Below are 26,093 nucleotides of genomic sequence, written 5' to 3' on the forward strand. Positions count from 1 at the left end.
CACACACACACACACACACACACACACACACACACACACACACACACACACACACACACACACACACACACACACACACACACACACACACACACACACACACACACACACACACACACACACACACACACACCTCTCTGTTTATTTTCCATGCGTATGCACTTTTCCCCTACCCTACCTACATGTACACATTGCCTCAATTACCTTTGCACACTGACTCGGCTATACCCTTTAAATAGCCTCGTTATTGTTATTTTATTGTGTTACTATTTTTCTTTTAGTTTATTTAGCAAATTTTTCATACTTACTTTTTTAACACTCTGCATTGATGGTTAAAGGCTCGTAAGCATTTCACGGTAAGTTCTACACCTGTTGTACTTGGCGTATGTCACAAATATTCATTTTTTTTTATATGGCCTATAATGGAATTTCCTCCACTTTCCTGTCTGATATGGTAACATGTCATAGGTTTGTAATGGATGTAATTAGGGCTTGCGACTAACTTCTTTCCTCACCGTCCTGGTACCATTTCGAAGTACAATATCAACTGTCCCAAACTGAACTTGAACCAACCCAAAAATAAAATATATATATATATTTTCTTTTGAAATGCCAACCTGGGTCTAGGTCATTTGCGGTGCTTTTAAAGTACAGTAATTTGTGTATTTCTGAGACAGATACAGTCTATAATACATAAACTTAATTTGTTAAGATGTTGTTTTTTTTGCATCTTAATGAAAACAGACACTATAATGTATTAGTTGAACATGCTAACCCCATGTCTTTTATTATTTTTATTTTACCTTTATTTAACCAGGCAAGTCAGTTAAGAACACATTCTTATTTTCAATGACGGCCTGGGAACAGTGGGTTAACTGCATGTTCAGGGGCAGAACGACAGATTTGTACCTTGTCAGCTCGGGGGTTTGAACTCGCAACCTTCCGGTTACTAGTCCAACACTCTAACCACTAGGCTACGCTGCCGCCCCATGTATAGAATATATCTAAGTGAGAACAATGTTATACTGAATAAACTTACGTTAGAGACATTACATTCCACCCCATTAAAAAAAACATAATACAACAATATACAATAAAGAACGTGTTTCCTTCACTTCCTCTGCTTCACCCTCCCTCTTCAGTCACTGAAGAATGGTCGCCTTGACCGTTGTGAGTGCCACCACTCGCTAATGGCCAGGGCCGAAAATGTACTTCTTGTTACACCAGCCACTGTGGCAGGTAGATTAAAAAAATCTACCAACCACTCAGATGAGAGTGCTCTGAAATCGGAGTAGATTTTACAAACGCACCCTAAATCTGACTAGAAACTCAAACATTGAAAAACAACCTAGTTTGTGAGCAAAACAACGTAAATTGCCAAAGAACACAAGGACCAAGTATTACTTCAATAGACTTCCGTTTCAGGTAAATTAAACTTTTGTGCCTGTGATTAGCGCATTTAAAAATGAATCTGTCACTCTTCAAGTACGCACACACAACACCCAGCTAGGCAGTGTACCGTAGCAGCGCACCTTTGGTTCAGGTCAGAGAGATACAACTATATTCTCTATTAGAAACTGGGTGGTTTGAGCCCTAAAGGCTGATTGGCTGACAGCCGTGGTATATCAGAACGTATAACTCGGTATGACAAAACATGTATTTTTTAATTACACTGGTAACCTGTTTATAATAGCAATAAGGCACCTTGGGGGTTTCTACCATTAGGCTGTATATCCATCTCTGTCCGGTGCGCATTTGAAAATGGTGTTTTCTCGTAACAGCATTTTGGAACTTTCACACATATGGCCGAGACGAGTGAACACATTGCTCGCTGCGCTTGTCATGTGAATTACTCATAGTTTATCAACTTTTAAAATGTTGTGATCTGTTTCAACAGCCTCATTATTGTGTTTAAACATTTTTGTATGGAACCACTGCTGTATGCATCTGATATTTTTTCTGGCCTATAATCCCACAACTGTCCCAACGTCCGTTTTGAACCGGACGGGACGCCCTTCATTTAGAGCCCTGATGTAATATAGATAAACATACAAATGAATGTGTATATATGCTATATACTGTAAGGTCAGATGTATATATGACGTTTAGATACAGTATAATACGACGTTTACGTTTTGTAATGTAAAAAAAAACACACACAAAAGGCACACACACACACCCTGGCAGACACACCCTGCTCAAATTCATTATTTCCTCGACAATTTCCTTTCTAAATGTCATGAAAGATATTGATGCCTTGAGGGTAACTCTTCCCTGCTACTTTGTGACATAGGCTTAAAAAAACAGAGCCCTACTAATCTCCATGTGTGCGTCCCAAATGGCACCCTACTCCCTGTGTAGTGCATTACCTTTGACCAGGGCCCATAGGGCTTTAAGCCAACAGAATGCCTAGTAAAGGGAATAGAGTGCCATTTGGGGCAGAGATTCCATATTTTCTGGGACCATAATTAAAAATATCCTCAGGAGCAGGTGATGTGCTCCATCAGCTAGTCCAGCTCTGACATTTAGCTGTGTGTGTGGTGTAGTGTGTGTGTTGTGTGTCTTGTGCGAGTGTGTGTGTGTGTGGTGTAGTGTGTGTGTGTGTTTTGTGTGTCTAGTGTGTGTCTTGTGTGTGTAGAGCAGAGGCCGAGGCCTATCCTCTCCACCGTAGAGGTCAGTGTGTCACAGGGGTCAGCGATGAGGGGGTTGGGGGGGGGTGCAGCAGCAGAATGAAGAAATGAGACAACAGTCCTTGCCTTTATTGTCTAAGAAAAGTGAGGAGAGAAAACCCCAACTGAATTAAGTCTATAATCAACAGCCTCACTGTTAAATATGCTTGGCTTTATAAATCCTCAATATATCTACAGAAATGAGACCGATCCTGCTTCTGTTGCCTGTGTTAGTCAGTGAACACCAAGCCTCACGCAACGACATGTCAAGTAAACAATTTCACAAATTCAGATGTTTTTTTTTGCTTTGCTGTAATAAAGGCTTTACACTTTTCACTCTCTTGATCTTATTGTTATTATTACTATTAATAATAGTAATAATAACACAACACGCAGGTTAAAATATCAAAACAAACTCTGAACCAATGACATTAATTTGGGGACAGGTCGAAAATCATTTAACATGTATGGCAATTTAGCTAGTTGGCTTGCACTTGCTAGCTAGCGTAAATTGTTCCTATTTAGCTAGCTTGCTGTTGCTAGCTAATTTGCCCTGGGATATAAACATTGAGTTATTTTACCTGAAATGCACAAGGTCCTCTACTCTGACAATTAATCCACACATAAAACGTCCAACCGAATCGTTTCTAGTCATCTCTCCTCCTTCCAGGCCTTTTCATCGTTGAACTTATATGGTGATCGCATCTAAACTTTCATTGTATTACCACAACTACCGGCAAAACAGTTTGTCTCTCAGTCACCCACGTGGGTATAACCCATGAGGAGATGGCACGTGGGTACCTGCTTCTATACGCGGGACTAGGTGTGTGAGGATAGAATCAGGCGCGGAGAGCAGAGAGTTCCAAGGGAGAAGTGCACTTTTAAATGTGGCACCAATATACAATGCCCAAAACACAGGGCGCGAAAACACGGACCAACCCAAAACACAGGGTACCCAGTCCGGAGCACGAACACACCCAACACAACACAACATGTAACACAAGAATAATCCCGCACAAAACAAGGGCGGGTTTACTAGCCTTAAATAATGGCACTCATCATGAAAACATAATAGGACACAGGTACAACTAATAAGACATAAACAAACAGAAAAAGGGATCGGTGGCGGCTACTAGGCCGGTGACGACGAGCGCCGAGCGCCGCCCAAACAGGCAGGGGAGCCAACTTCGGTGGAAGTGGTGACACCGTTTTTCTGCAACAACCCCCAAAAAAGGAACATGTGCACAATTTCAAAATGACATCAGTTTGACCGGTTTTATAGAAACAGAAAGTCGTGAAAACGACCCAACTATTTTCTGCTAAGATTTCAGTTCAGCTTGGATGCTTATTTTATGTGGTTGAAACACTATCAGCTTTTATGATGCTGATAAAGAAACCACCTCTACAGATGCTATCTAACTGCACCTTTGCATTCTCTCCAGATGCCGAAAGAAAGAAATCATATTTCTCCACTCCTGTTCCCGAGTAAAAAACAAAAACAGCCTATATTTGGTGTATCATTTTACTGCAAGAAATGCTTAATTCCGCAGGAGTTAATATTCAGGTCATGCGAGAGGTTATAGACCTACAGTCACTGTCCAGATTTCAGTTTCAATTGAACCCATCTGAACTGTGGACGACAGTTCCCTTGACGGGCCACAGGCCTATTTGAATTCCCTGTCCTGTTGCGCCGTCACACATAACATGCTGCCGTCTTTTTGATTACTTCACCAAATCTTTCCAGAACAGGACTTTCTCGGTCCCTTCCCTCTCTTTATTTTCAACTCTCCATTTCACGTTTTTTCTCTTATAGAATGAAACTTTGACGTGGTTCCTTTTTTGCCTCTTATCTTTCTCTGCCCATTCCCAAAAGCATTTGGCGATCGGCGTGTAATATATTTGGCGAGCGTACAGTTATGCCCTGAAGCTTAGGCTTATGAAGTAATGTCAGATAGCCTAATAACGAAAGAAAAACGTTAATGTAGCTTATAAGATATAAAATGTACAAGAATTATACATTTATGGATTTTTTAAGGGATTTTCTTCTCTTTATTCAACCTGCCCGTACCGCGGATATTACCACGTGGGGACTGCGGGTTACGACTCAACCTGAGCATCACTTGTGCATGTGTGTGTCACGGGATAGGGCTGTTGTTTGTAGTCTGGGATTGCCCCCTCTGTTCAATATTCCCCCATCGTATCGATCTGAGTGTTACCCAGTTAATGAGCTGTACTGATGGAGCCACAGCCAACAGCCACAGCCTGGTTAGAGATGGAGAACTAGTCTTCCTCCACCGCTGAATCACACCACAATAGAGGAGAGAAGTGTGTGTGTGGGGGGGCGGAGAAAGAGGAAGAGGGTGAAAGAGAGCTGCTCCGATAGAGATGAAGTGCAGAAAGACTCGAGTCTGCCTGGCCGCCCTACCTCCACTCACAGAGAGCACATGGAGGAGAGGAGAGATGAGAAGACGAGAGGGATGGAGAGGAGAGGAGGAGGAGCGGAGGCGAGAGCAGAGGAGACTCCCCGTCAGCACTTGCTGGAACTTCTCTGAGAAGTGGCAGGTCCAAGCCAGACAGCATGGGTCAGTGAGAGAGAGAGATGGAGAGAGAGACCGTAAAGCTTTGTTTTTATCTCTGACAGAGAGACTGAGGTCCTAATCCCGGAGACCAGGGAACACAAGCAGGGCTATCTCCCCAGTGATTGCTATCTGATTTTAGAGCCACAATGGTTCCCTGAATTGCTGCCTTTCAGAGGAGCAGAGTGGCACCCTCTGATGTTAGAGCCACAATGGAGGGCCAGTGATCTCTGACAGTGTGGCAGGGACCCCATCACCTGATTAAAAGACTGGGAGAAGGAGGGCGACCCCTCACAGCACCCGATAGCCTTCTCAAATCTCCGAGCCACAATGGACGGCAGCAAGGCTTTGTTCACGGATCTGTTGCATCTCAAAAGGAATCCTTTATCGCGGTGGGAATTGGAGCTTCATGCAGATGGGGAGAATGGAGGGATGGATGGGGGTACGCTTGAGCTACTTGTGAAACCCTGCAGAGTCTGTGTTGTGTTGTGCGTGTGTGTTGCTAGCTACTGCTTTTCAGGCTCCATTACTCCATTATCAGCCACCCTCCTGCTGTCATCTCTCCTGATCAAACACACACACAGTCATATGCCCGCTTGCATTCTGTTGTTTATTGTAGGATGTGTGAGCAGCCCTCTTCCGGGCTATAAACATTTAGATGAGAATTGTCCAGACCTCTGGCGGTCTCTATGGGGGTGCCACAGGGTTCAATTCTCAGGCCGACTCTTTTCTCTGTATATAGCAATGATGTCGCTCTTGCTGAGGTTGATTCTTTGATCCACCTCTACGCAGACGACACCATTCTTTGTACTTCTGGCCCTTCTTTGGACACTCCTTCCATGGTTTTTGTTTTTCTGCTCTTTTGCACACCAGTATTTCTACTTGCACATTCTCATCTGCACATCTATCACTCCAGTTTCAATTGCTAAACTGTAATTACTTCGCCACTATGGCCTATTTATTGCCTTACCTCCTTACTTCATTTGCACACACTGTATACAGATTTTTCTATTGTTATTGACTGTAGTAAGTTTGTTTATTCCATGTGCAACTCTGTGTTGTGGTTTTTGTCACATGCTTTGCTTCATCTTGGCCAGGTCGCAGTTGTAAATGAGAACTTGTTCTCAACTGGCCTACCTGGTTAAATAAAAAAATATTAAATGAGAGATGTGAGCATCATGAAATGGCAACACGGTTCATCCCCTCTCCGGGAGGACCCATTACAGTCAATGTGCCCCATCCTCTCCTTAGTCCCTACCGACAGTCCAGGTGCCGGAGATAATCCACAGCCCATCTTCTCCCTGGAGCCACACTATTCCTACCAGCCCTCTGCAGCGCAGGTGCTTGAGACTCACAGCCAATCCGTCACCTATTCCCTTAACGCCCACTCACATTCCACCGTCACCCAAGCACCTTGTCCCCACTCTAACCCACAGCCCCGGTGCTGGAGTTAACCAATCGTGCTCGCTCTCCAGTGTTTTTCCTCACTCTGTTGCTAGGGTTGACTCGCAGAGACACGGTTTAGAAAAAGGACAGGTTGCCTATACCGAGTGTTTCCAAGCAACCCAAGCTTTATTTATGGAGCTTCATCACGTTTTAATGTCAACATCGCTCAATAGCCTTTACTTGGGCTTTCTTCTCCTGGGCTCTCTGCTTACTGCGGAGATGACACCGAGAAGGTTGTCATTCTAACTCTGCCGAGTCCGTCGGCGAAGCCAACAGACACGCAAACGCACACATACACACACAGCGGACAGTGTCGTTACACAGATTCATCCTCCAATAACCAGAAGAAGGTGTGTGCATGTTTATGGGGGATGTTTATATCGATGAACAACTGTCTTAACTCCGAGAGAGAGAGAGAACAGAGAGCAGCTTGGTCTCTTGCTGGGTTATTACAGGTGCTGTGATGCTCGCTGTGCGTTGTGTTCCAGAACATATGGGTTCTAGGCTGACAACCACTCAGGCTTAATACATATCATACTGTTCTACCACTCAACCGTGCCACATCATACAGGTAGCTGGGACAGACGCGCGTGAGTAAGATAAAGAAGGTTTTGGTGTGAAGAACAGCACACCACTGTCTACTCTGCACTGCGGACCAGTCTATGGAAATATGGAGGAACACTATAGACAGGTGTGTTGTTTAGCAACACGACCGACGAGTCCGCGTCTTCAGGGCAAAACCGATGGGGTTTGGCTTAGAATCAAAAGAACTATTGACAAACGTGTAAACTATATTTTGTCTCCAAATTCTCCTTGAAAATATCCATAAATGTGCACAATGAGCACGCGTTGTTTCTCGAATACATTCATCACAGTTGTTAATTAGCTAGCTCGCAAAATAGTATGGTATGAGGAATAAGGATACCATGGGCAGTCAACGCTGTGAATGGGGCTTGGGATGAGTTTGGGGTCAAACTAGGATTCAAACTAGGATTTGGTCTATCCGATGTGAGGGTGAGATGGGGGTCATCAGAGAGAGCGAGAGAGAGAGATGTGGTGATCCTAAGGACAACGCATACATCTGACCACAGAGCAGCAAGCGTTTGTCAGTTTATTATGACAATTATGAATATTTACAGCTGACCGCAAGAGGACATTTGGCTGACCATCCATGCACCTCCAGAAATGTTTACTCAACGCATTTCTGGTGCTGTGTTAAGAGTCGTAGGGAGAATATGTTAAGCATGACAACATGACTGTCTCCTAGCATGTGGCCTAACATTCTATAGCCTGCTTATCTTGCAGGTCCGTCACATCTGCATTTGTCAGTATGTGTGTGTGTGTGGTGTGTGTGTGCGTTCGTGTTTTCATGCTCAGTCACTAAATGCTTTTTCATCTGAGCCGCTTCGTACACAGCAGAGAGACGTTGCCTAGAAACCCTGTCCACACACTTAGTCCTAACTTATTATATTTTTCTCCATGCTTTGCTTACTTACACATTTCTAAAAAGATACATTAAGAGGATTAAGATACAGAAATAAAGACTAGGAATTCTAAACACACAGACAGACAGACAGACAAAGACAGAGAGAGACAGAGAGAGACAGAGAGACAGAGAGAGACAGAGAGAGACAGAGAGAGACAGAGAGAGACAGAGAGAGAGAGAGAGAGAGAGAGAGAGAGAGAGAGAGAGAGAGAGAGAGAGATCTTACTCAAGAAGTCCTAGTCCTGGTCAAAAATACTCTTAAGTCACAGTTTTTCAATTCAGACGGTTCAGTTCCTAAATTGTGCTTCAGATCAAACGTGACAGGCAGGCTGAAATTCCAGTACAAGTCTGTGGACATTTTGCAACAAAGCCTCCTTCAGTTGAAGTTCATGGACATTTCCAGTTGGAAAATTGTTCCAGTCTGAAAAGGCTGATCAATCTTAATTCAACCAGGGACAAACTGTTTACCTGATGATAATCCCTCCAGCTGTTTGGACATGTAGTTCAAGTAATGAGTTTACTGACCTAAGGGTTCCTTGGCTTGTTGGCGATCACAGGAGACACGTCTACTAAACTAACCACTCTGGTATTACACAATTCAAACACTTCCTGGAATAGTACAATTAAGTCCAAACAATGCAGTCATATGTTATCATTGTCGCCCACGATGAAATCAATCGGGCACGGGACTGTGGATCTCGCTTCGTCCGCTATTACGTTCGTCACACGCAATATCTCAGACAGCACTGGCCCAAATTTGATGAAACCTGGGTGAATTATGTGTCTTTCCATAGAGATCCGTCATTTACAAAATTACACTGTCTGACCCAAGGAAGTGTGTGCGTGTGCTTACTGTTGCCTTGCTTATAAATGTCTTTATTTATTCAAAGTTGAAGAAGTACTACAACAAGAGAGCAAGTACTGCTGAGGAGGAGAACTGCCAGTTTGCCTGGGTGCAGAGTTCAACGGAAAAAGGCACAACGAGTCTCACAAACCCACACCCTTTACTTGCTACTCTCAGCACTAATACCAAACACTAATACCAAAGTAGATCGTCAGTGTAGAAAGTCGAGTCATGCTGAAAGCAGAGTATTTATTACGAGACACTGTCCTGCACAGCAGTTACCAAATCCTCTGTAACTCTAGGTCGGAGGCTCCTGAGTCTATTACCTTGACTCTCATTGGTCTTCAGTGATAGGAAATGGTGAGGACAGGGTCAGGTGACCCAGCTCCAGAAACACAGCTGGAATGGCCTCTGTGACATGAACTGCAGCTGGAGATTAGCACCTTATATAACAGTGTGTGTGTGTGTATGTCTCTATCCATAAAGACTTTACAGTACATGTACAATGTATGGGCCACGGTGCCAAGTCTCCTATATAGTGCTGCAGTGTATCCCTCAGCTCAGAACTGTGCTGGTTATGCTGAAAACACACACACACACACACACACACACACACACACACACACACACACACACACACACACACACACACACACACACACACTAATACTCCTGGTAATTGAGGTTCATACAGAAAGACATCCTCATTTGACAGACAAGACATTATCATTTGAATCCTGAATGATGTGTTCTGTGGGTTTCCAAATAATGACCTGCTCCCCAGCACTCTAAAATTCATTACAAAGACACAAGCATTCATACAAGCATTGACACACACAGAGAGAGCGAGAAATACTCTCTCGCCACTCTTAATGTCCAGAGGTGGGAGCTCAAACGTGTACCAGAGGAGGCTGGTGGGAGGTACTATAGGAGGACGGGCTCATTGTAGTGGCTGGAATGGAATATATGGCAGGGTATCAAACATATGGAAACCACATGTTTGACTCCGTTCCAGCCATTACAATGGGCCCGTCCTCTTATAGCTCCTCCCACCAGCCTCCTCTGATGGGCACATCACATTCCCCATCATCGATGAAAACATGAACAATTCATAGTGCTGTGGCAACCTGAATACTAATACATTTTTGTGGCTGACTGCATAAGCTTTGTCATTCAACAAGCGGAAGGTGTGAAACGTGACTTCACCCTGTTATTTGTGGAGAGATGGAGAGAGTTGTGTCATGGTTATGTCTGAATAATGCCCTACTTTCATGGGGCTGAATCACCACCCCCAACCCTGGTGACTTGAGGGAGATGACAGGGACAGGCTTGGGGATGGGAATGGCGCGACACATGATGTTATAATGGTGTGTGTATGGGGACGGGGTTGGGGTGTGTCTCTCTTGAGTTGCTGCTTGTCATGCTCCAGTTGGCACAGTAAAAGACGACACATTTAGGAGGAGATGAACTGCACTTGGGCTGCTGCCTGTTTCTCGTTCTAATCTTTCTGCTTGACTTGATGCAGTCAGTAGTCTGTTTCTGTTTCTGCCTGGCTTTCTGGCTGGGGGTGCTGCTGCAAGGCTGAGGCCTCCTCGTGGTCAGAGCAATGCTTCTCATTAGTGAGAGGGCGACCCAACCTAGACTAGCACCGGCCAGGACGGGACAACACAACACGCCAGGTAAAACTCTGCCGTTTGCCCCCGGAGCAAGGCAGTTGATCCACTGTTCCCGGTGGACGCCGCACCTCTCTGATTCAGAGGGGTTAGGGGTTAAATGCGGTAGACACATATCCGATGAATGCATTCAGTTGTACAACTGACTAGGCATCCCCCTTTCTCTTTTCCCAAAGGCATGTTCAATCCCCCCCCCCCAGTTGATCTTCGCTCCGCCCATCCAAGCCAGCTCAGTACACAGATGTCACACAGCCAGTAAAAGTTTCTAGAAACTTCTGTGCAGCTGCATTGTGGAACCCAATAAGAACACCCATGCTGTACGCCCAGTGCTCATAAACACACAACACACACGAGAAGTTAATATACACCCATAAAGTTGGCTGCATAGCCAAATGATTGTTAATCCTTTAACTTATTACCAAACATCTTAGTCTACCCTTCCCATAGCCCTCCATCCCCTCCAGTTTACCTTAACACACGCCTCACAGACCACTCACAACGGACTTCAGAGGGCAACTTCTTTCTGTTCGAAAAGAGAGAGAAAACAATATCACACAGCTGAAGTAAATATCCACCATTATTTTAGTCGGGAAGAACGATGCTTTAGATGTTGGTCATTTGTCATTTCCTTCAAGGGTATTTATCAGGCCAGGAGTGTGTGTGTGTGTGTGTGTGTGTGTGTGTGTGTGTGTGTGTGTGTGTGTGTGTGTGTGTGTGTGTGTGTGTGTGTGTGTGTGTGTGTGTGTGTGTGTGTGTGTGTGTGTTGTTTGTACAGCTATGGGACATCAGTGTCAACTCCACACAGTGAAGTGTTGAAGGAGGCTGAACTAGGTGCCAGGAAGGAACTGCAGTGGCAGCAGCAGTGTGTGTGTGTGTGTGTGTGTGTGTGTGTGTGTGTGTGTGTGTGTGTGTGTGTGTGTGTGTGTGTGTGTGTGTGTGTGTGTGTGTGTGTGTGTGTGTGCGTTTGTGTATTCAGCACCAGACCCTCCCTGGCTGCACATCCATCCCATAATCCATGGTGACGGCTGAGAGCAGTGACACCCACACTCTACTGCTGCCGTGGCGACAGGGCCAGGCCCAGGATGGATGGAAGCGTCAGACATAATTGGAGCCCATTAAGCAAGACTCTGTGTCTAATGAATGATGCACGCATGCAAACACACACACACACACACACACACACACACACACACACACACACACACACACACACACACACACACACACACACACACACACACACACACACACACACACACACACACACACACACACACACACACACACACACACACCTCCCACACAATCACATGCAGGAAGACAGCAAAACACACACACACATGCACACACACACACACACACACACACACACACACACACACACACACACACACACACACACACACACACACACACATACAAAGCTCAAGGAATGCCGCAGCAGCCTGCTCTGAAATGACCTTAGCTGGATCTAGCCGCAGAGATTCATTTCAGCATCCATTGATAGGAAAACGGTTCCACGTTTACATTAAAAGGTTTCTATCTTACCAAACCACACCACTCTAATTTACTTTGCCGATCGATAATACATATTTTCTTTTCAACATGGCTTTTCCCCTGAAAAACATGCAATGTTCCAAAACGAAATCATCAGTTACCACAACTCCAATCTCCCCCAGAGCAGCGGGCGCTGCCATATAATTCCCCGGCCTTACCTAGAAAAACAAAGGAATCTATAATGTAGGATCATTGAGGTCCAAGGGAATTGGGTAAGGCAGTCGAGCCACACACACACACACACACACACACACACACACACACACACACACACACACACACACACACACACACACACACACACACACACACACACACACAACATATCAGATGAAAGAGAGCGACCTGCGATTCGTCTTTGTTTTATTAAAAGAGCCTCGGATGGAACAAACAAACAAACAAACAAACAAACAAACACACCTCGGCAGCAGCCGGCTCAGCAGCACTGGTTTCAATATTTCAACAGAGAGCTTTAGCTGGAGGGGCAGCAGGACAAATGGAGCTTTCTCAGAAATCAATCCTAATTATCCTGGCTTCTGAGACCATCACGTGTAACAGGCCGACCAATCAGCCCTCAGGATAGAAAACAGATAGATACGCAATCTACCCAGTGGACTTCCCTGAGAGATGCAACGATCAACGCATCGCTTAGCTGTATATGCAGGTATTGAACTCTCTTCATCACTACCTCTAGACCAGAGGAAGGTACTAAAGAGGTCACATGCTAGTTACATCTCTATCCCTCTCTCCACCATTGTAATTCCGATTGGAATGTCAAGTGTCAAAACGACTGATTATTTACTAGGTTTCTCATAACCCGGATTAAGCCTACCTCCAGGACGACAAATCATCTCAACCGTCTGGGAAATCAGCACTAAGACGTATCGCAGCATAGATAGACCTCTCCACTAGGGGCATCCTTAGTCTTTTTCTCCCAGCCTCTCCACATCCATGCGTTTCTAGACAGGCCAACGCTCCCAGACATGTTGCCAGGTCTAACACTCGGTAGTCTTCCCGGAGCCACAGCAGAACATTTGATTAGATCTTTAATCCAGATCAAATAAACAACATTTATGTGTGTGTGTGTGTGCGTGTGTGTGTTTGTGTGTGAGAGAAAGACACCATGCTCTTACAGCTGGGGGGGTTATTCATTCATTCTCCTACAATCCCAGCTACTCAGCCTTAGTCTGTTTGCTTTATGATACCATACAAACTGTCCTGTTCTGTTCTGTACTGTACCGCATACATCAAATGTCCTAGTTGTGCACGGATTGATTGTGGTTGTATTGCAGTGAATAGAGGACTTACGCTTATCAAGCCACCGTCATGTGTCAGGGCATGTTGTATTACTTCCTTTGTAGTGGTATTCACCAGCAAACCACGTTTTGTCTGTCTCGGCGAGCCCAGCTAAAGTATACTCCCATACTGGAGTCATCAAGTAGTGTCATACTACTTTAATAGTGGAGAAAGTCACAGAAAGTAGAACGTCAGTGTAGAAAGTCGAGTCATGCTGAAAGCAGAGTATTTATTACGAGACACTGTCCTGCACAGCAGTTACCAAATCCTCTGTAACTCTAGGCGGAGGCTCCTGAGTGTATCAGTGATAGGAAATGGTGAGGACAGGGTCAGGTGACCCAGCTCCAGAAACACAGCTGGAATGGCCTCTGTGACATGAACTGCAGCTGGGGATTAGCACCTTATATAACAGTGTGTGTGTGTGTATGTCTCTATCCATAAAGGCTTTACAGTACATGTACAATGTATGGGCCACGGTGCCAAGTCTCCTATATAGTGCTGCAGTGTATCCCTCAGCTCAGAACTGTGCTGGTTATGCTGAAAACACACACACACACACACACACACACACACACACACACACACACACACACACACACACACACACACACACACACACACACACACACACACACACACACACACACACACACACACACACACACACACACACACACACACACACACACACACACACACACACACACACACACACACACACACACACACCTCTTTTCCCTTTGGGGAGAAAGGCACAGATGGATGTTTCTGGATGGATGATCCTCCGGGAGGGGTCAAAAGCAGCGGGGAGGGAAATGTTGGCAGGCAGGACTGTGTATGTGTCACTGTATGTGTCACTGCACCACCTCTCTCTCATCCCACATCACCTCTCCCGCTCTCCCCAACCTCACCTCTGCTCTCCCACTCTCCCCAACCTCACCTCTGCTCTCCCTCTCTCCCCAACCTCACCTCTGCTCTCCCTCTCTCCCCAACCTCACATCTGCTCTCCCGCTCTCCCCAACCTCACCTCTGCTCTCCCGCTCTCCCCAACCTCGCCTCTGCTCTCCCGCTCTCCCCAACCTCGCCTCTGCTCTCCCGCTCTCCCCAACCTCACCTCTGCTCTCCCTCTCTCCCCAACCTCACCTCTGCTCTCCCTCTCCTCTGCTCTCCCTCTCTCCCCAACCTCACCTCTGCTCTCCCTCTCTCCCCAACCTCACCTCTGCTCTCCCTCTCTCCCCAACCTCACATCTGCTCTCCCTCTCTCCCCAACATCACCTCTACTCTCCCTCTCCCCCAACATCACCTCTGCTCTCCCTCTCCCCAACATCACCTTTGCTCTCCCTCTCTCCCCAACTTCACCTCTGCTCTCCCTCTCTCCCCAACTTCACCTCTGCTCTCCCTCTCTCCCCAACCTCACCTATACTCTCCCTCTACCCAACCTCACCCATACTCTCCCTCTCTCTCCAACCTCACCTCTGCTCTCCTTCTCTCCCCAACATCACCTCTGCCCTCCCTCTCTCCCCAACCTCACCTCTGCTCTCCCTCTCTCCCCAACATCCCCTCTGCTCTCCCTCTCTCCCCAACCTCACCTCTGCTCTCCCTCCACCTCTTCTCTGCCTCCTCTCTTATGTTCTGTTCCTCTGAGGCTGGATGGGAAAAGACTGACAATAGTCTCGCACCCTCTCACCCTTTTTATTCAGCCGAGGGGATATATGGGTGGTTTTACCTACCAAAGGGCCGAGGGAGAGGACAGAGGGAGGAAGGGGAGGAGGGATGTGGGTTTGAAGCAAAGGAACCATATTTCAGTTTGGAGAAGCGATCCCCTGCAGTGCGTGGCTGCCTGCCGATAGACAGAAAAAGACAGATGTACTTCTCTAAAAGGAGACGCGCACATTTCAAGTCAGGAAGCACGCTGTTCAAAGGAAAGAGGAAGCGCTAGAAGAAGTGCGTCATGTCAGAGAGAAAAGAGTACCCAACCACAAAGATAACGACTTATTGCCAGCCAGTACAACTGACGAGGTTCTCTGAAAGTTACACCCACACCGTACACTAACACAAGTACATACACATGGACATTGTGCCTGCCTGCAAATGGTTTTATTTCACAGTAACACGGTCATCACTAGTTACTGTACCACAGCCACAAAGTCATAATTATGGCTAAACCCTACTTAATTCTACAATTTCTCTTGTTAAAAATCAGATTTTAAGCCTAACCCTAACCTTAAGCCGAACCGTCACCTTAAATGAAAACCCCACAAAACACGTTCACTCCCAATGCCACACTCTGTTGCCCTTTGCTCCCCAACCCAAGCACGCTGACAGAGCTAAGGAGAACCACACAACTGAGAATAAACGCTATAATGCATGTAATACAATATAAAGCAGAGCACTGGGCCTTTTTAAAAATACAACAATACAGGAATATTTCCATCTTCTTCTGTTTCCGCTGACTAAAGAGAACGAGAATTCTGTGTCCCCCAAGAGGCCAGGAGGATGAGTACGACCAGAGATGAGAGCTGGAGCCTTTTACTAGAATCTGCATGCAGTACAGTTATAATAGACCTGTGAGTCTTCATGCAATATGATAATAGGTGAGTCTTCAGAGCCACTGGGACCCTTGTCTTCACCTCTGTAAAAGAGCATAGGGATTGTAAACACTAATTGCACACACACATGCACGCACATGCAGTGTTTCCGCTAGGAGTTTTTTCAGCCGTGGCTAAGGTAGCAGGGGGGGGGGTTGTATAACGACTATGAGAAGGTCACTTCTGGTGACTTTTTAATAGGGCATTCTAGTTCAAAATGCATGAAAATAAAATGACGCTCTGCTGCTCCTCTCTCCTTTCACTGCGCTCTTGCTCTGCCCCCCTACTCATTTTTCCCTGCGGGCCGCATCCCCTCTTAAAATGGATTGTATTTCCTTGACGTGAAAATAAGCAAAAAAATAGTCCTCTATCCATTGCTTTTTGGCATTTTCGATGCTCTCTGACTGTCTAGCTGTCGTTTCAATAACTGTTAGCAAGCTGCACTGAGCGAAGATACTATGAATGTCGGTCCCTTCTAATTTCAACATAGCTTCGATTAAGTTTTAGTTATTTCAATGTCGAATGAGATTTTGGTGTGTGTGTGTGTGTGTGGCGGCAACAATTTCATTGGTGGCAATGAATATAGGGGAAACACTAGCACACGCATGCGCGGGTGCATAAACACATAAACACACACACATACCTTTGCACGCATTTGAGGTACACTCACAGTTCACACACAGATAGAAAGCAACTAATGTTACGGTCAACTCCAGCCATCTCTGTGAAGTTTGTTTTGTAAAGCGAAGGCCTAATTTGAATAGGACTTCCAATTCAATGAGATAAAGTGGCGCTCCCTAACTTAAAAACGGTAACACTTGTGGTTTGAGGACAGCTATGCCCTTGGGACTGAATAATACGGAGGGAGATGGGAGAGAGAGCGGTATGATATACTAAAAAGAAAATAGTCCACTGATGCCAAGTGGCCTTTTACTTCGGGGACAAGGACTTGTTGAACATGTACTCTCCTTTAATAATACACTAAAAAGAAACCAATCCCATGTCACTTTTTCCTATGGGAGCAGTGGCTTCCTTTATATATGCTCTAATACTGTACATCTGAACTCTACAGCTCTGTGATCTTCACTATAGACCTAGAGGATGGTAGCCAGTGCAAATCTCAGCCATCTATTATTAGTAACACTGTACATACATCTAAAACACGCGAATGAGGAATAGAAAGCAAGCAGCTCTGTCTCGTAGCCTGGAACAGATGCCTCGATTGTCTCATCAGCTCCAGAATATGCAGGAGAGTGGTAGATCGAGAGACGAATGCATGCACGTGCTTACACACACACACACACACACACACACACACACACACACACACACACACACACACACACACACACACACACACACACACACACACACACACACACACACACACACACACACACACACAGTGGGAGAGTGAGAGCACAAGCGTTGCCTGTCGACCATGCTAGATATCCCCTCTGGTGCCAATCTGCTAGCATAACAGTGTCATCCAATCCGAACTCATCTCTCTGTATGTCTAGTCCATCCATTATCTCAGCCATGATGGCCAGTGGGAAAGTTCCTGTCTTTTTCCGTGGCTAAACCAACTAGGCTTGTAATTTATACATTTTATTGGTATTTACAGATGGCGTACACGTTTGTTATTAAGGCACATGAAAGTTCACATGTTCCAGAAGGCATTTTTGCCAAAAAATACATTTTGATAAAAAATGCTTTAAGTTCAAATGCCTCTCCGGTGAAATAGTGATGCGTGACATATGCCTACTTTCATCACACTAACCAGGGCTCTAAAGTTAGCATCACTATTAGCAACATCTGCCTTGAAGCTGATAACAGCTTCACGTCCCCATTGTCACACTACTACAACACAAGCTAGCTAACGTTGCTAGCGTTAGCATGGGAAAGGCACAGCATTACATATTGTGCTCTCAGTAGTGAAGTGTTGTCATAAAAATAAAAAAAAGGTTGAAATGTCACTCCAAAATTCTGCTCTAATATTGTTGAATAGCAGAGACATTCTGTCCAGCTTCTGAAGGCCTAGCCAATGGCTGGCTGAGCTGGCTAGATTTTTGTACCCGGATAATTTTTTCTAGTCAGTATTAACCCTTCTCTTTACAAAACAAACTGAAGAGATGAAAGCTGAAAAGAACTACAACAACTACAACGTGTGGGTGTGTGTATCTACTGTGCATCCAGAAAGTATTCAGACCCCTTAACTTTTTTCCCCATTTTGTTACAGCGTAGCCTAGTGGTTAGAGCGTTGGACTAGTAACCGGAAGGTTGCGAGTTCAAACCCCTGAGCTGACAAGGTACAAATCTGTCGTTCTGCCCCTGAACAGGCAGTTAACCCACTGTTCCCAGGCCGTCATTGAAAATAAGAATATGTTCTTAACTGACTGGCCTGGTTAAATAAAGGTAAAATTAAAAAAATTAAAAATAAACATTATAGCCTTATTCTGAAAGGGATTAAATTGTTTTTTTTTCTTCATCAATACCCAATAATTACAAATCAAAAACTGTTTTTTAGAATTTTTTAGAAAATATTACATTTACAGAAGTATTTAGACCAGACATGGGCAAACTACGGCCCGCGGGCCACATACGGCCCGTTAGGCTTTTTAATCCGGCCCGCCGAACTTGTCCAAATTATAGTAAAAACCTCCTTTTTCCCCTTTCCCTGCAATGCCCACGTTTCCCCAATAGATGGCGCACTCAAAACACATTGACCGTTGTTGGAGTGGCGCGTATTTCTCTTTATTTCACTTTAATTTTCACTTCGTTTCACGTCACCATTAAGCCCTTCTGTGAAAATGAGCGGACCAAAGAGAAGGAAAGTGGACAGCGAATGCCGAGTGTTTAATAAGGAGTGGACAACAAAATACTTCTTCACTGAAGTCCGATCAACGGCTGTATGTCTGATATGCCAAGAAGCTGTTGCGGTTTTCAAAGAGTACAATATCAGCCGTCACTTTGCCACGAAGCATGCAAACTATGCTAGCAAGCAGTCAACACAAGAACGGGCGGCTACTGCTCAGAGGTTGGCAGCTAATTTACAGAGTCAACAGAACTTTTTTCACCGACAAACTGCAATTCAAGAGTCAAGTACCAAGGCAAGTTATTTGCTGGCATTCAAATTAGCAAAGGCTAGCAAGCCTTTCTCCGAAGGCGAGTTTTTGAAAGAGTGCATGGCTCGACCTACGTGTGTGAGCAGACGTTTAGCGTCATGAAAATCAACAAAGCCCATCACAGATCCAAGTTAACTGACCAACACCTCAGATCTGTCCTGAGAATTGCCACAACAAAACTAACTCCAGACTTTGATGCACTGGCAAAAAAGGGAGACCAACAACACTGTTCCCACTGAAATGGTGAGTTTTTCTGCTGTGTTATGAAAAAATGCATATGGAAAGTTTGGAAGTGCGTCTTTTAATTAAGAGCAATGCGCATTTACGCACAGCAGCGGTACAGTAGCTTAATTAACACGCCGCACATCGCTCTTAATTTAAATGTAAATTTTCAGCTGCAGGTAGGATATTTAATACAGCCTATGTCTGTGTGCTTGGCAACGATACACGTGTAATGTTTGCGCGTGAAGGCGAGGGCGTCCGTGGCGAGTTTGTAGAGCGCGCGGTCAGGACAATCCATCCATGATTTTGCGGAGTTTAACACAAGTAGATATTATTGAGCTTGAGTATTTCGTTGTGTAATAATATGTTTTGAATGTTGAAAGTGATTCCATTTTTCAATAAATGTTGATTTCTTTAACTTTGCACCTTCGATTGAAACTTATTAAAAACAGACGCAATCTTGATAAATCACAGTGCGTATGTTATTTTAATCTATTTACATTTCCTCCTCCCAGTATCTGCGAAATAGTATGTAAATGCCATATCTTGCATATTCCTTGAGACAAATTTATTAACTGATAAGGGCTATTTTTCACATTTGAAAGACAGTTAATAAATTGGGTTGTAGTGTTCTTACTGTGCTATGAGGTTTGCACACACTACATTTAATGCTTTAGTATATCCGGCCCAAACACTCCCTCCAAATGCTCCTGGCCCTCTGTCAAATTTTAGAACCCATTGTGGCCTGCGAGTCAAAAAGTTTGCCCACCTCTGATTTAGACCCTTTATTCAGTACTTTGTTGAAGCACCTTTGGCAGCGATGACAGCCACGAGTCTTTGGTATGACACTACGAGTTTGGCACACCTGTATTGCAGTTTGGCACACCTGTATTGCAGTTTGGCACACCTGTATTGCAGATCCACTCAAGCTCTGTCAGGTTGGATGGGGAGTGTTGCTGCACAGCTATTTTCAGGTCTCTCCACAGATGTTCCAATCGGGTTCAAGCCCGGGCTCTGACTGGGCCACTCAAGGACACAGTCAGAAACTTGTCAGGACCTGCATTGTCTTTGGCTGTGTGCTTAGAGTCATTGTCCTGTTGGAAGGTGAACCTTCACCGCTGTCTGAGGTCCTGAGCACTCTGGAGCAGGTTTTCATCAATAATCTCTCAGTAATTTGCTCCGTTCATCATTCCCTTGATCCTGAGTAGTCTCCCATGATGGTGCCACCACCATGCTTCACTACAGGGATGGTGCCAGGTTTCCTCCAGACGTGACACTTGGAATTCAGGCCAAATAGTTCAATCTTGGTGTCATCAGACCAGAGAATCTGGTTTCTCATTGATTGATTTAGGATTGGGTGCATGTATCTCTCGGTGCGTCATCTGTTGACAATGAATGGGTGACATAAACCTAAATAGAAACTGATAATTGTGTACGACTTCAGTATTACTTTCTAAAACGGTTGTTACACTAAGATTTTTATTTTATTTATTTGGGAGTCAATCATATGTAACGAATGCATCGTATGAATGTACCATCAAATGTGAACTGAATATTATTTTACCTTTTGTTGTTCTAAATTTGTTTGTTGAGATTTATTTTTTTCTAACCTGTCTCACGACGGTCTAAACCCAGCTCACGTTCCATATTAGTGGGTGAACAATCCAACGCTTGGTGAATTCTGCTTCACAATGATAGGAAGAGCCGACATCGAAGGATCCTTTAGGTGCCTTTTGGCAAACTCCAAGTGGGCTGTAATGTACCTTTTACTCAAGAGGGGCTTCCATCTGGCCATTCTACCATAAAGGCCTGATTGGTGGAGTGCTGCAGAGATGGTTATCCTTCTGAAAGGTTCTCCCATCTTCAGAGGAACTCTAGAGCTCTGACAGAGTAACCATCGGGTTCTTGGTCACTTCCCTGACCAAGGCCCTTCTCCATCAATTGCTCAGTTTGGCCGGGTCGACCAGCTCTAGGAAAAGTCTTGGTGGTTCCAAACTTCTATTTAAGAACGATGTCCACTGTGTTCCTGGGAACCTTCAATGCTTTTTGGTACCCTTCCCCAGATCTGTGCCTCAACACAATTCTGTCTCGGGCTCTTCGGACAATTCCTTCGACCAAAAGGCTTAGTTTTTGCTCTGACATACTCTGTGGGATCTTAAATAGACAGGTGTGTTCCTTTCCAAATCATGTCCAATCAATTGAATTTATCACAGGTGGACTCCAATCAAGTTGTAGAAACATCTCAAGGATGGCCAATGGAAACAGGATGCACTTGAGATCAATTTCAAGTCTCATAGCAAAGGGTCTGAATAACGTAAACAGCGTATTTCTGTTTTTTATTTTTAATATGTTTGCAAAAATGTCTAAAAAACAGTTTTCACTTTGTCATTATTGGGGTATTGTGTGTAGAGTTATGAGGAACAATTTTCTTGAATCCATTTGAAAGCAACGTTGTAACATAACAAAATGTGATAATAAGGGAGTGGGTCCGAATACTTTCCGAATGCACTATGTGTGTGTGTGTGTGTGTGTGTGTGTGTGTGTGTGTGTGTGTGTGTGTGTGTGTGTGTGTGTGTGTGTGTGTGTGTGTGTGTGTGTGTGTGTGTGTGTGTGTGTGTGTGTGTGTGTGTGTGTGTGTGTGTGTGTTGTGTATCAACAAGGGTTTTTGCGTGACAGATGGTTCTCATTGGCTTCTGGGCAGAGACTCAAGTAGCAACCCAGCGACTTGGAAACTCTCATTGGTTTGAAGGCAATTCCTCCCCTATTAAGAAGACACGAGTGTTTTTGCCAGAGATGCTTTAGCTTAGCTGAGTGGAGAGCTGAGTGGAGCAGAGCTGTGGAAGCTGGCAGACAGACAAGTTCTCTGTGTGTGTGTGTGTGTGTGTGTGTGTGTGTGTGTGTGTGTGTGTGTGTGTGTGTGTGTGTGTGTGTGTGTGTGTGTGTGTGTGTGTGTGTGTGTGTGTGTGTGTGTGTGTGTGTGTGTGTGTGTGTGTGTGCGCGCCAGGGTAGAGGATCAGTGTGGGATCACAGTAAAGCCCTCATGGCCACACCATGCCACCACTGTGCCATCCACAACTCATCAGTACACTGCCCCCTGTGCCAGGAGACTCTCGCTCTCTCTCGCTCTCTCTCTCTCAGGGCGTCATCACTCTGTTACTTTCGAGGAGGATTTAAAACCTACAGTACACTCTGTTAAACCCTCCACTCTCTAATAGAGGTCGACCGACTATGATTTTTCAACGCCGATAACGATTATTGGAGGACCAAAAAAAGCTGATACCGATTAATTGGCCAATTTATTTATTTGTAACAATGACAATTACAACAACACTGAATGAACACTTATTTTAACTTAATATAATACATCAATAAAATCAATTTAGCCTCAAATAAATAATGAAATATGTTCAATTTGGTTTAAATAATGCAAAAACATAGTGTTGGAGAAGAAAGTAAAAGTGCAATATGTGCCTTGTAAGAAAGCTAATGTTTAAGTTCCTTGCTCAGAACATTTGAAAGATGGTGGTTCCTTTTAACATGAGTCTTTAATATTCCCAGGTAAGAAGTTTTAGGTTGTAGTTATTATAGGAACTGTAGGACTATTTCTCTCTATACTATTTGTATTTCATATACATTTGACTATTGGATGTTCTTATAGGCACTTTAGTATTCCCAGTGTAACAGTATAGCTTCTGTCCCTCTCCTCGCCCCTACCTGGGCTGGAACCAGGAACAGTGTTCGAAGCAGTGTTACCCATGCAGAGCAAATTAAACAACTACTCCAAGTCTCAGAGCGAGTGACGTTTGAAACGCTATTAGCGCGCACCCCACTAACTAGCTAGCCATTTCACATCGGTTACACCAGCCTAATCTCGGGAGTTGATAGGCTTGAAGTCATAAACAGCGCAATGCTTGAAGCATTCTTACTTCTTACTTCTTACTTCTTACTGCATTTGCGTAACAGCCAGGTGGCTAGAGCGTTGGACTAGTTAACTAGGTTGCAAGACTGAGCTGACAAGGTAAAAATCTGTCGTTCTTGCCCCTGAACAAGGCAGTTAACCCACTGTTCCGAGGCCGTCATTGAAATTAAGAATGTGTTCTTAACTGACTTGCCAAGTTAAATAAAGGTGTAAAAAATATATATAATAATAATAATAAAAAAATTAAATCGGCAAAATCGGAGTCCAAAAATACAGATTTCCGATTGTTATGAAAACTTGAAATCGGCCCAAATTAATCGGCCATTCCGAATAATCGGTCGACCTCTACTCTAACCCTCTACACAGTCTGAGGCCGACAACACAAAACAACAAGTACTGTATTACTGCTAACAAAAGAGGAAATGTAAGAGAATATATACATCTTGGCACTGTATAGCACACACCAACAACAATACATCTATAATATGGCTCTAGTCGATACTCCTGAAGTGTTCAGGAGGACAGAAATTAAGGAACACCTCAGATTGTCCCAAAAACACGCTGAGGAGAGTAACAAACAGAGGGAAAGAAAGCCAATGACGAAGGAGGAGAGAGAAAGACAAAACCCAGAGAGAAGAGAGAAACCAAGTGAGTAATGGCGGAGGAATAGTACGACACCAGGAGTATCTGATGACCATCTGATCCAGTGACGAGGATTTCCATTTTACAGAAACATTTTACGGACAAGGTACTACGCAATGCAGGCAGGAGGCAGGCACGCACGCGGGGGTTGAAAATGAAAGTGCCGAGGCCTGTTTATTGACTTTCATGAATTCTATTTGATCTTGGCGTAGTTGAGTGTTTGTGTGTGAACTTGACGTAGATATGAGAGAGAAGGGGGGGGGCTCTTGTTTGCTGCCTGTACTGAGGGTGGGCAGTGCAACTATGGTAAACAGGACAAGGAATGCAGGCGTTAGTTCAACAGCTGAGACGAACATGGCATCCAATTACTGGGCTTCTATCTATCTCTTTCTTTCCATCTCTCGCTCTCTCTCTCTCTCTTGACCGAAACCAACGCAGAGCATGTAGGCAGTCTGGGAGAAGAATAAATGAGGGGATCCATTCAGATAAAGAGCACCTCTGACTCCATGAACTCAGTTTTTTAATCCCAGTAAAAATTCCCTGTATTAGGTCAGTTAGGATCACCACTTCATTTTAAGTATGTGAAATGTCAGAATAATAATAGAGAGAATGATTTATTTCAGTATTTATTTATTTCATCACATTTCCAGTGGGTCAGAAGTTTACATACACTCAATTAGTATTTGGTAGCATTGCCTTTAAAATGTTTAACTTGGGTCAAATGTTTTGGGTAGCCTTCCACAAGCTTCCCACAATAAGTTGAGTGAATTTTGGCCCATTCCTCCTGACGAGCTGGTGTAACCGAGTCAGGTTTGTAGGCCTCCTTGCTCACACACGGTTTTTTTTTCAGTTCTGCCCACAAATTGTCTATAGGAGGAGGTCAATGCTTTGTGATACCACTCCAATACCTTGACTTTGTTGTCCTTAAGCCATTTTGCCACAATTTTAGAAGTATGCTTGGGGTCATTGTCCATTTGGAAGACCCATTTGTGACCAAGCTTTAACTTCCTAACTGATGGTCTTGAGATGTTGCTTCAATATATCCACATAATTTTCGCGCCTCATGATGCCATCTATTTTGTGAAGTGCACCAGTCCCTCCTGCAGCAAAGCACCCCCACAACATGATGCTGCCACCCCCGTGCTTCACGGTTGGGATGGTGTTCTTCGGCTTGCAAGCCTCCCCCTTTTTCCTCCAAACATAACGATGGTCATTATGGCCAAATAGTTATATTTTTGTTTCATCAGACCAGAGGACATTTCTCCAAAAAGTACGATCTTTGTCCCCATGTGTAGTTGCAAACCGTAGTCTGGCTTTTTTTATGGCGGTTTTGGAGCAGTAGCTTCTTCCTTGCCGAGCGGCCTTTCAGGTTATATCGATATAGGACTTGTTTAACTGTGGATATAGATACTTTTGTACCTGATTCCTCCAGCATCTTCACAAGGTCCTTTGCTGTTGTTCTGGGATTTACTTGCACTTTTGTCACCAAAGTAAGTTCATCTCTTGGAGACAGAACGCGTCTCCTTCCTGAGCTGTATGACGGCTGTGTGGTTCCATGGTGTTTATACTTGCGTACTATTGTTTGTACAGATGAACGTGGTACCTTCAGGCGTTTGGAAATTGCTCCCAAGGATGAACCAGACTTGTGGAGGTCTACAATTGTTTTCTGAGGTCTTGGCTGATTTCTTTAGATTTTCCCATGATGTCAAGCAAAGAGGCACCGAGTTTGAAGGTAGGCCTTGAAATACATCCACAGGTACACCTCCAATTGACTCAAACTATTTCAATTAGACCAGATTAGATCAGAAGCTTCTTAAAGCCATGACATCATTTTCTGAATATTTCCAAGCTGTTTAAAGGCACAGCCAACTTAGTGTATGTAAACTTCTGACTTAAAACTATATGTATGACTGGGGGACGACGGGGGACCAGTATGAAAATATATGAACTCACTATTACTGTAAGTCGCTCTGGATAAGAGTGTCTGCTAAATGACTTAGTCACTGAGAGTGTGGAAGTTGACCAGGTTCAACCCCTCCCTTCTCATTCC

General features: G+C 44.5%; 1 protein-coding gene across 6 annotated transcripts in view; it reads right to left on the reverse strand.

Annotated features, from left to right (window-relative positions):
* LOC118362210 (alpha-(1,6)-fucosyltransferase) overlaps positions 1-26,093 on the reverse strand; it is a 109,202-nt gene that overhangs the window by 59,039 nt on the left and 24,070 nt on the right. For 4 of the 6 annotated variants that reach the window (XM_052486485.1, XM_052486487.1, XM_052486481.1 and 1 more), the window contains exon 2: positions 11,164-11,217. The exons of the other annotated variants lie outside the window; for them this stretch is intronic. In XM_052486485.1, the coding sequence (XP_052342445.1) occupies positions 11,164-11,217 (54 nt within the window). The remainder of the gene's footprint in view (positions 1-11,163; positions 11,218-26,093) is intronic. 6 annotated transcript variants of the gene reach the window in all.

This window comes from Oncorhynchus keta, chromosome 29, assembly GCF_023373465.1.
Source record: "Oncorhynchus keta strain PuntledgeMale-10-30-2019 chromosome 29, Oket_V2, whole genome shotgun sequence".
NCBI lineage: Eukaryota > Metazoa > Chordata > Actinopteri > Salmoniformes > Salmonidae > Oncorhynchus > Oncorhynchus keta.